At 48.6% G+C, this 14,037-nt stretch overlaps 1 protein-coding gene and 1 long non-coding RNA gene across 9 annotated transcripts in view; one reads left to right on the top strand and one right to left on the bottom strand.

Moving 5' to 3' along the window:
- Nucleotides 1-287: 287 nt before the first annotated feature.
- On the bottom strand, nt 288-12,087 carry LOC116071944. The gene is made up of 5 exons (XR_004111243.1): nt 11,897-12,087; nt 9,750-9,970; nt 4,033-4,386; nt 1,622-3,526; nt 288-1,072 (listed from the first exon to the last, which is right to left on the bottom strand). It is a non-coding gene; the product is annotated as an uncharacterized LOC116071944 (long non-coding RNA).
- Nucleotides 11,418-14,037, top strand: part of Rbms3 (RNA binding motif single stranded interacting protein 3) — a 1,349,634-nt gene continuing 1,347,014 nt past the window's right edge. For 5 of the 8 annotated variants that reach the window (XM_031343072.1, XM_031343074.1, XM_031343069.1 and 2 more), the window contains exon 1: nt 11,418-11,797. In XM_031343072.1, the coding sequence (XP_031198932.1) occupies nt 11,582-11,797 (216 nt within the window). In that variant the 5' untranslated portion in view covers nt 11,418-11,581. The remainder of the gene's footprint in view (nt 11,798-14,037) is intronic. The other 3 variants (XM_031343070.1, XM_031343067.1, XM_031343068.1) reach the window with 1 other exon arrangement.

Raw genomic sequence — 14,037 nt, 5'->3', positions numbered from 1 at the left:
GGGAGGGTCCGTCTTGGGCCAGGAATTTGAAGATAAGTGGTGGTCTTACCTGTGCTTTTAGGTGTGTAGGCATTCCTGGGAGACCAGCTCTCTCCTGGCAGTATTTGTGGATGTAGCTCTGTGGCACAGGGTTAGTCTGGGCGCAGACGGAAACAGGGAGGTTCCTGTTCCAGGCTGCCCCTCAGTTCCTGTGTCCCGAGGGCTCAGACCGGGTTCCTGTGAGCAGTAGTGGTGATCCTACCTGCACTCACAGGCCTGTCCACACTCCTCCATTTTCTTGACAGGTGTGGGAAGGCCCGGTTCTCTCTGGGTGATGCCATCCCTGGGCTGGTAGTCCTGGAAGCTATAAGAAAGTAGGCTGAGCAAGCCGTGAGGCATAAGCCAGTAAGCAGCACTCCTCCAAAGCTTCTGTGTCAACTCCTTCCCAGCTGGAGCTCCTGCCTCGACTTCCCTCAGCGATGGAGTGTGACCAGAGAGTTCTGAGGTGAAATGACCCCTTCCCTCCTCAAGATGGTTTTGGTCATGGTGTTTTACCATAGCAGTAGGACCTAAGCTAAGGGCTTTCACTGTCTTGGAGCTTTCTAAGTAAAGTAGGCTGCCTGGCAGGTAAGCTCCAGGGACCCCCAAGTCTCTGTTCCCAGCATTGGCTTTAGGAAGTGTAAGAGCCACCAGCTCAGGCTGCTCTGCAGTAGGGTTCTGGGGTTGGCATCATGCTCTGCAGGGTTCTGGGGTCAGCTTCATGCTCTGCAGGGTTCTGGGGTCAGCATCATGCTCTGCAGGGTTCTGGGGTCGGCATCATGCTCTGCAGGGTTCTGGGGTCGGCATCATGCTCTGCAGCAGGGTTCTGGGGTCGGCATCATGCTCTGCAGGGTTCTGGGGTTGGCATCATGCTCTGCAGCAGGGTTCTGGGGTCGGCATCATGCTCTGCAGGGTTCTGGGGTCAGCTTCATGCTCTCATTCTTGCCAGGCAAATCCTTCATTGACTGAGCCATCTCCCATCCCTGCTGCTGCTGTTTTTAAAGGTGAACTTTACCATCTGCATTTTCTCTATGTCTCCTGAGCCACAAAGAACCTAGAAAACAAAAGCAACATAAGTAACATAAGTCCATAAGTAACAGAGTCCCAAGCTAGGAGGCCCAGACCAGCGCTCAGGGAATACTAGATGGAATCAGAAACGAGCATACAGGGCGTGCCTGCTCTGTGTCAGCATCATGAAGCCCCGTCAAGCCCACTGAGACAGCTTTGCTCTACCCTGCTGGGGCCACGCCCACTGAGACAGCTTTGCTCTACACTGCCAGGGCCACACTCACTGAGACAGCTTTGCTCTACCCTGCCAGGGCCACGCCCACTGAGACAGCTTTGCTCTACCCTGCCAGGGTAGACTGTGACTGCACTCTGCTCTTCAGACTAAAAAGTCCTGGAAAATCGGATGATGAAAATCTAGAAACTGAAGTTTAGAGTCCATGGGGGTGGTGATTTCCTTTTAAATTTAATTTATTACCATGAGCGCATGCATGCGCACATGCATGTTTCTCCGTGCCCCCCCACTCTGTGTGTGTGCATGTTTCTCCGTGCCCCCCCCACTCTGTGTCTGTGTGTGTGTATTAAAGGACACACATACCACAGTATGCCTCCGGAGGTCAGAGGGAGTACAACGGTGTGGATCTGGCTCTCACATACAGTACGATGAAGAGTGTTCACTTTGGCAGCTGAGCCATCTCCTCAGACTTAAGTCTTGCCCCACTCATTTAATTAATTCATTTTTGTGGGTTCATCTGTGATGATCTGAGGACACCTTGCAGGAGTCGGTTCTCTCCTCTCACCATGTGGAGCCCAGGGGTGGAATTCAGGTTGCCAGGTTTGGTGGCAGGAGCCTTTAGCACCTGAGCCATCTCGAGGGCCCTTCACATCTGCTTTTCTCTTCTCTTCCTTCTGTCTGGATTGAGTCATGAAGAAGCCTACGGTACCGGAGAACAGAGAGGGTCCAGGTGTGATAGATGCCTGTGTGCAAGTCCGGGTGTTTTCAGTGGTCTCTGAGCTCCCAGCCTGTCATCAGGTTATCCTGTCTGGAGCCCCTGGAATTTTCTTTCCTGAGGACAACACCATGGCCTATTTATTGGCTTCAGTTGCTATGAAGTGACTGCCTTACCAGAGGTAAGCTGTTGCCCTTAGCTACAGGATTCTTTGTAGGAATCACTGTGAACCTCCCGGTAGCAAATCTCATCTGGGGATGCACAGACTGGAGTGAGATTTCCCTAGTGTTTGCATCCCTTCCTAACATGGGCGGTGATGCTCTGGTTTAGAAGAAGTGTGTCTCGTCCTAGCGGGACGTGTGTGCGTGCGTGCATGCGTGCGTGCGTGCCTCTGATACTCTTCTTATTCTTAAACAGGGGTGGTTTAGTCTTTTCTGTCTGTGTCTCCTTGCTTGCCTTCTCTTTCCTCTTAGCCCATCTCATAGTTCCTATTCCATCAGTTCCACAGATTAGATACTTAGGGTCAGGCTCATGGCTGAGTACAGTTCTGTTTGAGCTTTTATTCCATGTTCTCTGGCTTGGCAACCTCTCTCATTTCTTGTTTCATCCTCCATGTTGAGGGTAATACTTATGGCCTGGTGTTTACTTTCAACACACATAGCTTTTCCCGTTGTGCACTGAGATGCCACGGCTTACTGGCGTCTTGATGTCTCCTCTACCCTGAATCCATCTGCAGTCTTTTGTCCTTAAAGCAGTTAATGTGCCCCATGTCTGCTGACGTTTGAAAGGCTGCAAAATCAAAGCCACGCAATTATGAATACTATGAAAGAGGTTTTGACAACTTTTTGGTGGCATTTAATTCAAGTTACACTCTTCTCATTCAAAATAATAAGCATAATGTTACTTATTATGTAAATTAGGTGGCGAAGCAGATGTTTTTCATCTTGGTGAATTCTGCAGGGATTAATACATACAAAAGCAGGGTGGGATGGGCAAAGGCTCAACCTGGGAATGTGGATGAGCGTCAGCAGGAGGAAGGATGGGTACTCTGGAACTGTGTTGTCCAACACACTGGAGCCACTGACCATATGAAGCTATTTAAGTTTAAATCAATTAGAAAGAAATCAAATTAAAATCCAGTTTCTGTGTCACACTAGTCATAGCTCCTGTGCTCACAGCTACATACGGGAGGGAGGGAGACTCCCTACTGAAACACACAAAGAGCATCTCTGTCCTCAAAGAAAGTGCCAGTGGACAGTGATGCGGACCGCAGACGGAATGAGCAATGTAGGTGCCAGTGGACAGTGATGCCAACTTCAGGCGGAATGAGCAAGGTCGATAGAGTTTTCTTGTCAACAGGATCAGCATCCACAGGAGTTCTGGAGGGTTCCGAAGGACTCCAGGTCATCAGATTGCAGAGACACTGCACACCAGTATTCACTGCAGCACTAGTCACTGTGGTGGCTAAAGTGGAACTAGCCTAGTGCCCAGCATCAGGAGATCATAAGGAAAGTGTTTATACACTCAGTGGAAGTTTTCACACGGTTAATATCCTTTGTGAAAAATGAACAAAATGGAGATAATCAGATTAAACAAACTAAACCAGTCTGAGACAGACAGATTTTGTGTGTTTCCCCTCATTTCTGGTTCCTGGATTTAATAGTCATACATAATCATGACTGTATAGATTAATAACACAAGTGAAGTTAACTCAGGGAACAAAGGGGATCGATGGGAGGAGGGGCAAAGAAAGGAACCCTGGGACAAGGCTGATTGCTCAGCACACAATGAATACATGTCAGAAACTAAAGCAATATATACTATAAACATATATGTAACATATGTAAACCATACATATTGTCTATTATATATATATTTAAAACAATTTTATATATTTACATTAAAAACAAATTTTATATATAGTTTATATATGTTATAAACAATAAATATTATATAAACTATATAAACTATATATATATATGTATTAAAGTGCTCTTTTACAGAGCTCTGCAGATGCTAGATGTAGTAGGATCAGGTTGGCGGGCTCTCTGTGTCTTACATGTGCCTACTGCGGCTGCTGGATTCGGTCGGATCAGGTTGGTGGGCTCTGCCTTACATGTGCCTACTGCAGTTGAGCTTCTGAAGGCTTATGTGCTTGCTATCCATCAAGGATCCTTGAAGTGCGGGTGCTGCTTTGAAGGACAGGGATGGGGCCCGGGGATGCTACAGCACTTGTACCTGATTCCTGTTTGGGCAGCAAGGTGCTCACAAACCTCTCACCCACAGGGACATCCTCTGTGGTGGCTCAGAAACCTAAGGAGAGGATCCTGAGTCCCCACAGGCTGGTCCACCTCGGCTGGGACTTGTCACATCAAAGTCTTCTTGCAGCGAGGAGAAAGTGCTGTCATGTACACTGGAGAGGAAAGGGGGTGGGGAAGAAAGGGATGATCGGTCAGAGGAATGAGCAGGCTAATTGGCACCTGTGCTAATTGGGCGGGTAGTCACTCTCATATACCTTTCCAGTCATTCCATTTCTTCAGATTAAGGAAGAATTAGAAAGAAAAAAAAAAGACTCAAAGAAACGGCCGCTCCATGGAAACACAATTTGCATACATAAAAATTCAGTCTCTAGGGATGCTGCTCATCTCTGTCTGCACAAGGAATTACCTGGAGAAACTTTTAACATCACCAGGTTTCATTTGCCCTCAGATTTTTATTTCACCGATTAATGGGGAAAATCAGCGTTTTTTTTTGGACACCTTCCCAATGACTCTAACATACAGCAGAGAACCTTTAATCACAGTTATGGCCCTCAAACTTGAAGGTGCATCACAACATTGCCGTGTGACAAGGCACAGCGCAGCACCCTTTAGTTTCTGACGGAGGGGAGGTTACCATAGCGAAGAAGGTCCCAGCTGCTATTGCTCATCCATGAAGACACCATTCTCAGCTGTGACCATGCCTGGTTACCACCTGTAAGTCTTCAAAACCACCCATGTGCCACGCGTGCTATTGTATACTTACAATACAGGCATTTGTGAGGTTGCGGCAGGAGGATCAAGAGTTTGAGGCTAGCCTGGGCTACACAAAACTCTGGTCTAAAAACAAACAAAACAGCTTCACCCCCAACCTGCCTTTGCTTCCATTGCATCTCCAGCCATCCTGAATTTTTGACTGTCCAGTCTCTACGAACTGAAGCTTGTAAAGTTTCCCGTGTGGTATGGGTGTAGAAACATCTGCTGGATTATAAGTCTTTAAGGTTGGAATGCTACAAGCGCAGGGGACACATGGATGTTTAGATGGCCTGTGGATGCTCAGGTCTGGCCCCAGCCCTGCAGAGCCATAGCATTCTCCAGGTGACTTTTGCATACATTAGCCATGAGAGCTGCTGTACCAGGAAGTCCCTACATCAGTCCCTCAGGTCAGAGGCTGGGAGAGTATTTCCTACCCAAGCACGAGGACCTGAATTTGGACCCCCAAATAAAAACCAGGGGTGGTAGCAGAGTATATAATTCCAGTAAGGGTGTGAGTTAGAGGGCAGAGATAGGCCAACCTGGGGCCTTGCTCTCCAGACAGTGTAGCCAAAATGTCAAATGACAAGTTCTGGGTTCCAAGTTCATTAACAGATGCTTAAAACAAAGAGTTATAGAGGCAAGCACTTTTACCAGCTTCTGACGTACACATGTGAGTACATGAGGTTGTGCTTTTGACATACACACGTGTGTAGATGGGGTTGTGGGAGGCTGACGAGGCAGGAGGACTGATAGTTTGAAGCTAACAAACCTACATAGCAAATCCTAAATGAGTCACAGAGAGACTCTGTCTTAAAAACTGAAAAAACCAGCTTGTTGGTTTATGTACATATACACTTCAAAGAAATTCATTAATGATTTCTGATATTTCCGAAAAACACTGGGCCCCATAATTTAGTGCAAATTATTTCAAATTATTGAGGTTTTGCTAGATGTTTCTTTACATAGACACAAACTTGTCCTTGTTGGCCTGTATCTCAAGACTGTGGTAGTCTCAGCAGAGAGACATGGAGTTTCCAGTCTCAAGGAGAAGTGCACAGATGACCAAACTTGTCACATTTTTGCAGAGGGTTCATTATTCAAGATAAAATGCTCTTAGGCTAATGTCTCTTGATTTTTAGAAGAACTCACGCTTCTTTTTCAATCACCAGAAGTATGAAACATAGCTCTGTTCTTCATTCATGAAGCTTTAAAGTATGCCGGGAAGCCCATGGGAAGGGACGGCGAGTGTGAGACAGAGGATGCTGTGAGAGAAAGTGGAGTTACCCTGAGTTTGATATATTTTTATCATGTGTGTCTGTGTATGTGTATATGTGTATGTATGTGTGTCTCTCTCTGTGTAAGTGTGTGTGTGTGTTGGTGTATGTTTGTGTCTGGTCTGTGTATGTGTAAGTATGTGTGTTTGTGTTGGTGTATGTTTGTGTCTGGTCTGTGTATGTGTTTATGTGTCTGTGTTCTAGGTGTGTGTTGGTGTATGCATATGTCTGTGGTCTGTGTATGTGTGTGTGTCTCTCTATGTAAATGTGTGTATGTGTCTGTGTTTGTGTATATGTGTCTGTGTGTTGTGTGTGTGTGTCTGTGTATGTGTATATGTGTCTATGTGTAATTGTATATATTGTCTGTGTGAGTGTGTCTGTATGTATCTGTGTATGTGTATATCTGTCTATGTGCTTCTAGTGTGTGTCTCACTTTATGTGTGTGTTTCTGTGTGTATCTCTGCATATGTGTGTATGTCTATGTATGTGTATATGTGTTTATGAGCTTTTGTGTGTCTTTGTGCTTCTGTGTGTGTGTGTGCATGTGTGCGTGTACACAGGTGCTTGTGTATAATACTGTGCATTAAGGGGTCAGAAGACCATTTTGGCAGTTGGATGGCTGAATTGCTGGGATCAGCTTCTGTCACTAAGCTTTTGAGGCATGTGGTTTCCCCATGGGGCATCTCACAGTGCCACGCTGAGCCTTCCCAATGAGTGTGTTCTGGGTAGTCTGTGAGAATGACTGTGCATGCCACAGATAAGCAGGGAAGAGCCACAGGCCGAATGTTGGGCAGTTCTCATAGTCTGTAGGGGTCACCTACAGATCTTGTTAGAGGCAAACTCTGAGTGACAGACCTATGGCAGGCCCAAGAGCCCATGTCCTCAACCTCCTGGAGGGTTGGATGGAAGGTTGGATGGAGGGTTGGATGGTTGCTATCAGCTTACTGACTACTACTGGAGCAACAAGAGTCTAGACCAACTAATTCTGAGGACATTCTGTAGTCTCAGTGAGTCAAGAAAAGATCAAGTGTTAAGGTGTCAATCGGAAGAAGGTACCTTTTGTTAAAAGTAATGATCTACGAATCCTTGTCTTCCAAAAGAGACAGCCAAAGGTCAAAATTACTCAGCTTCACCATGAATGGGCCATTACCAGGCATGTGACTTGCCACCTCAGGCAACATGAAGCACTACACACACGCACCTCTAAATGTTGCAAGCTGTTTGCAGGCATGGAGTAGCAATTTACATGCATAATTAGGTGCAATCAACAGTTCTGAAATGTAATATATTTTCTGAGTCCATATTTACTTATGACAGATGCTAAAAGACATCCATGCCCCCCAAATAATTACAGGGGCAAGAGAAAGAAAATAATATTTGCATCAAACAATAGGAACCTTTAAAAGCACATGCCTAAATTTAGAACAAATTTAGTTGCAGTATTTTATCTTTCTTTCTTATTTAATCTTCATCTAAGCTTTGAGAAAAGTTCACAAACACACTTTGGAAGTAACAAGCGTGGAAGAATATTAACTGAACAGTTCTCCCAGCTCCTGTCTGAATTGACATGTGATTTTTATTTCTGCAGTACAAAAGGAAAAATCTGTCAAATTCAAAAGTTCCCCGCACAACACGGCCGAGTCCCTCCCTCTCCTCTGACGATGCCAACTGTCTTGCAGAGAAATCAAGTACTGATAACTCTGTGTTTGCTCCCTCCCAAGGTCCTCATATCCGTGTCCAAGGAGAATTTCCATCATCTTCCTGCTCCCAGCTCAACAGACAGGCCGTGTGCTATGTCATTTTCTAAGCGCATTACACAGATAATCTAATTTACCTTAATAAAGAAAGCCCCTGTAAGAACTCTAGGTTTATTAGTGGGTGCTGGAGAGGAAATGGCACAAGGAACACCCTCAGAGGAACACAGCGCTGCTTTCTTAATTTCTTTTTTAATTTTGCAATAAATATTTTGGAAATGGGGAGCAGGTGTGCCACAGCAAATGTTAGGAGGTCAGAGGACAGCTCTTTGGGGGGGTCTTTTCTACCCCACTTTGGGGACTGGGTTTGCACTACTGGGATTGGCAGTGGATCACAGGGTCTTTGTGCAGGCCTCAGCTTCACTATCTGGGCTCATCCATAACAACACTGGGGTCATGATGCCATTGAATAGTTGAGTGCATCCAGGGTAAGTGAACTCATTGTGTCATTGGATGAGTTCTCAATTTAGAAAATAAACTTGAAATGTAGCTTTTAGGAATAACGAAAATAAAAACCCAGCAATGGAGATTTGTTAAAGCCATCCTCCAGGCTCTGCTTTCTCAGAGCCCGTCCACACTGCCTTACCTGACCTGTCTATACTGACTAAAACAGCCATCAAATGCTTCATACTCATGCAAAAACCTGTAGAGTAAGAGACAGAAGGAAAGGAGAAATTCTACCAATGCACCCGGTGTGGCTTAGCCATCGTACTTATTCGCAGTGTGTGAGAAAGTTGTGCCAGGCACGGCAGAGCAGCCGGGCGGGCAGTGCAGCTTCCCAGTTCTGTCAGGCACACATTATGTAGTCTACACTGTGAGTTGAGGGAAGGTCTACTTTATTAGAAAACATATGGGCATTCCATTTACCTTCTAATGAATAGGGGGAACTTTAGAACTCAAAACCAAGAACAAATGACTGTTTAATGTTAAACAGGTTCTTCATCACTTCCTTCTCCTCGATGCTATTCCAGGGTCGATCTCAGAGGGGCCAAGTTGCCGATGCCAGTCCCACAACGCACGCCCTAAGCTAAGTGGTCAGCAGTAGTCACTCTGCTCACTCAGAGATGGGTCAGATTGACTCAGCCTGACCTAGGACCCTGTCTACCTATGCCCTTGTTAAATGCCCCTGAGAATGTAAGCTTGGTAGGGACCTTTGGCTAAGTCTTTATTGTAATCTACCTTCATGTCCAGAGAAGATCACCAGATCTCTGCAGTGGCAGCTCACAGACTAGTCCCATAGCCCCAGTGGGTGTCCTTGAGCCCAGAACTGCCCTTCCAGCAGCCCCTGCATTGGCAGCCACCTGGACAGAGCACTCCCACACTACCTTTGACACTGTCCAGTCTCTGTGAGAACACTGGAGCTGGGCTGTGCATGGATGCCATGGATGGTACTCCCTCTTTAGGAGGCCTTCTTCCAGGCAGAACCTTCAATCCACTCCTAACAACCTACAGGAGGGCAGGAAGACACCAACTTCAACACAAGCCCGGGTGAGCTCTAGATGACCCTGCTCATGTGCAGCTCTTCTGACTGGGGACAGGGAGGGGACTTCCTTGGTCATCTCTACAGAATGTTTGTGATTTGGAGGCTATGGTTGGTGCCAACTACAGTGCGGCCTTTGTCTGCTACAGCCTTGCCACACCCCCTTTCTGGTTTGTAACAAGCTGCTAACCCACTCTGGTGTGACAGATTAGACCCAGCCAGAGGTTTCTGCCAAGGGCCCTTTTCTTACCTACCTGTGATCTTCATCGTGATCGGAGTGAGTCTTGATGGTAACTTCCAGAAGAGACAATGACCACCGTCAGTGGCAGCCCCTCAGCCATCACGAGGCAGCTGTTGCTGAGTTTGGTGTGAGAGAAGCAGAGAGGATGGTGGGTAGCCGAAGTGCAGAGACCTCCGGAGAGCTGAAGACAGGGACGTGGCTACTTGCTGGCACAGCTCCAGGAGCTCCTGATCCCTGAAGGAGAGGGCCTGGAGTCTTAGCCCTAACCGCAGGTGCTCCCAGGCCCTCCCCACACCCAAGGTGGGTGAGTTCCAACTCTATATGCCAAGAATGATACTAGCTGCCCAGGGTCAAGGCACTAGGAATGAAAGGCCAGAGTGGTGGACCTGAGCATCTACAGCCTGATGGCTGTGGCTCACAAATCCTCTAGCCATGCACACCTCCAGTCCTTAGGACTTGGAAACAGAAGCTGAGTCTGTTGACTCACACTGAGTCTTTGGCACTTTGGGGCTCAGAGCCACTGATCCTACCTAGCCCAGCAACTTGCAAGTTCTGTGTGAGTAGCGCTGAGTTGATAAACATGACTGACAGGAAGTCCCAATTTAACATTGTCCAGGTGCATTCTTGCCAACTCTGTATTTGCAGAACACTTCACTGCCTGCACCTAACTCACCTCTTATAAAATATGCCCAGCTTGCTTTAGAGAACTGGCCACTTGGGAGAGCAGGCGCCCAGCTGGCGCCCACCCCAGGGCACATTGCAGTAAAAGCCTGGCAGCTACATACATCCTACTTCCTTCTCCATTGACCCTCCAGGCAGACCTTGGTGCCAAGCTCAGCACTGTGAGGCTGGTCAGGATGCGAGCATCCTTTTCTTATGTGGAGCCCCACCCCTCCCCAGTTTTAACCCGTGATGTGCCCAAGACATGGACGATCTTGTTAGGTCTGATTCCTGCCTGGAATTTGATCCTGGTTGCTTCTGTGCTCTGGGTCTCTAGTAGAAGGCTGCCCTCCCGTACAGAGCCATCAGTGTCAGGGCAGACCTGGGTTGCTGGACTCTGGGAGACACATGCAGGCACTCAGGGAGGGAATGGCCCTCCAGACACTCTTGGTGGCTAGAGGAGGGAAAGCCAGGGTCAAGAGGTGGTAGTCACCCTGGATTGGAGTGGTCTCCTCAGTCACCAGCCCTCCCCTTAACCCTTTCCTAGTGTCCCCCGACACCCTCATGCATAGGTTGGAACACCCTCCTTTCTTTGGTTCCTCTGCGCTGGGAAGGGGGCCACAGATAGTGCTGCTGCATGGTCAGCGGCTAGGGGTGCGAGATCTCACACCTGACATTTCCTGTCCCTGTTGGTGCTGCCAGGCAAACCCGGCCCATCTGGTTTGTTCTTCCAGTAACTTTGTTCAAAAGGTTGGAAGGAAGGGAGGTGAAAGACCCAAGGGGGTGGGGCAGGAGACGCCGGCTGATCGAGGATCGAGGATCTGGGATCGAGGATAAGGAGAACAAGTCCCTGGGGCTGTCCCCAGGGCTGGTTGGGGCGCGCGGCTGGGAGGCGCCCTGCCACCGCCAGGATGCGCTCGGTGTAGCGGGACTGCCGGGGGGCGCCTGAAGGCCAGCGCTCCAAGGACACGCGGCCACCCGCTCCTCGCGGGCTCCCGGGCCCAGACGCCCCGCAGCGCCGGAGCCGAGCCGCGGGGAGTGCGGGCGAAGGGTGGCAGGAGGGAGGGCGCGCGCGAGGCGGCCCCTCCTCGGCGAGCCATGCGTGCCACGGGCCGCTGAGGAGCTGCCGGGCGCCGCTGCCAAGTCTCCGCTCCGCTTTTGTCTTGCCCTCCAGTGAATGGGAAGATGGAGATGGATGTGGAGGGAGTTTCTCCGCGCCCGGAGCCCATCCCCCGCTCCCAGGGGGCTGGCGGAGCCTGCCAGGCGCCGCCACAGCCGCCCCAGCCCCAGCCGCAGCCCCAGCATCAGCTGGCTCAGGATGAAGTGCCCGGCGAGAGTGCGGGCGCTGAGGACAGCGACGATCCGGAGGCGAGACCCAACGGCGAGAGGGGGGAGAGCAAGGTAAGGTCCGCGGTGTGGCCGCCGTGACATCTTTTGAACCAGACGGAGGAGGACTAGTAGTGGCCCTCTCTTTAACCCCTCCGTTCCCAACCCCCTTACCTCGTTTGTGTGGGGGGTGGGGTGGCAGATTGGAGAAGGCGTGGGATTTAAAGGAATCCACGCCGGTAGTGAGTTTCTCAACTGGAAGGCGTGTGCAGAAAGAAGTCTGCTCTGGTTTCGGTGTTCAGTGATGTGTGCAGGGGAAGTCGTGGTACACGCGATGCGAGGAGGAGGCTGAGGGCAGGGCTGAACCCGCGGGCGGGCGGGCGGGCGGGGCAGTGCTGAGACTTCGCCCTTAGATGCTGTGGGTCTAAGGGAAGTGTGCCTTAAGACCTGGCAAGTGGCTTCCTAGACTCTTGGAGGGGAGGTGACATGCACCTACTGATGGGAGCAAAGTTTGGCTTGTTTCAGATTGGACAGCCTTGCTTCCCGGAGCTCTAGGCTGGAGGTGGTCCTTCTCAGTGGGCACTCTGCTCTCCAGGAGGGCAGGGACCTGGCAGATGACAACCCTGGGAGCCCTTTGCAGCCCTGCTGTGTCATTGTAGACCAGGGGAGACCTGCGCCCGACTGTGTGGAGTTCTTTAGGTAATTGAATTCGAGTAAGAAATGGTTGAGATGTCATTCTCTGGTGCTGAGGTTTTCTCTGCTGAGAAAATTGTACAGTAGGGGAAATGGCACCGAAGAGATGCTTCGGTGATATCCAGAGAGCTCTGTCTCTGAGGTCTCTGCCTCTGCCCACGCTCCCGAGTTGAGTTTGGTGAAAGCTGGTTGTTTAGTTCCATCGGTATCAAGTGCGCACGTGTGTTTGTTAAAGCATTTTGAAAGCGACTGCTAATATTTGGGGAAAGTTGGTTCGGCAAATCAGAATATTGGAACCCAAGAAGAGTCAATGTACTTTTTTCCCACGTTGTCTCAAGGAAGCGTGCAGGCAGACAGGCACTTCTGTTAGGTAGAAGCAACCCACGTCTTCTGGAATGCTACTCTTTGGGAATACCTCGATTTTCTTTGGACCTTTGCTAAAACACCAGTAGATTAAACATATAGCTGGTGCGTGTTGGGATCACATGGGATGTTGCTGTTCTTCGTCGGCAGATGGATCCTTAAGTATAGATGTTCAAATGCTTAAGATTGCTTCTGCATTTTGAAACCTGAGGTAAGAATCGGGTTGTTGTTTATCTACAAAAATCAATATTGTTATTTAAATGGTAAGCTACACAGGAGTTGGTATGAACACACCCCAAGCCAGACCAGGACGGGCACCTTACAAGTGGATACGAGATTTACATTGTGAAAACTATATGAATTTTAATAGTCTGATATCCCCAGCCTTCCAGTCGATCTCGATTTCATGAATATTTAATCCTGTCACGGCTGCATATTTACTACTTGAAAGCCTGTGCCCAGTTTTATGAAAACACCCTAACCGAGCATCATATTACCTAATTGAACTTTAAGTCTCCTCTGCAAAATTGGTGAGGAGGGCAATTAAAATCTACAGCCAGTGCTGCCTTCATCCTAGTGTGGGTTCCTTTGCCCCGAGCGTGAGAAGAAACTACTGCCATCAGCAAAAATTCTGTGCGTGTTTGTTTCCCTCTGCTGCACCATGTAGCCTGTCTAACGGTCTGCCCGCTATGAGGAACGAGGACAGTGATGCTCTAGAAATACACACCAGGCAAGGAGAGCACTGAAAGCCGGTTGATTACATTTACTTAATTAGTGTGTTCAGATAATTGAGTATCCCAGCGATGTGATTTGCTGAATGTCTGCCTACATTTTTTTTTTTTTGAGGGAAAAGCAAAATACTGCTCCCTACCCTCTTCTCCAGGTGTTTGTCTTAAATTATGCGGCTTCCTTCTCTGAACCTAGAAATCAGCTGTGCTAACCTTCGCTCACTGGTCTATGTGGTCCTCTCCGCTACCCATTCCGAGAGTTGGAGGGCGGCTGTTATGTTTCAAACCTTAATGACTGCTTTTGCTTTTGATGAATATGAAGGCAAATTACAATTCTTTTTTTCTTAGCAAATCCTGGTTTTGAGTAGAAAGACCTATTGGTGTCTGAGTAAATTATTCTACTTGAATGTAAGTGGAAGAAACCTTGGATGGCATGGCCTGTGGCTTTTGAGGCTGTTGGGTAAGTAGGGTAGGATGCCACGTCGGACTTAGAAGCTGTCATGTGCAATGCAGTGTGCTGGGCAATTAATG

Source organism: Mastomys coucha, unplaced genomic scaffold (assembly GCF_008632895.1).
Source record: "Mastomys coucha isolate ucsf_1 unplaced genomic scaffold, UCSF_Mcou_1 pScaffold23, whole genome shotgun sequence".
NCBI classification, from domain to species: Eukaryota; Metazoa; Chordata; class Mammalia; order Rodentia; family Muridae; genus Mastomys; species Mastomys coucha.
The sequence above is the reverse complement of the archived record's forward strand: the minus strand, read 5'-3'. Positions and strand labels throughout refer to the sequence as shown.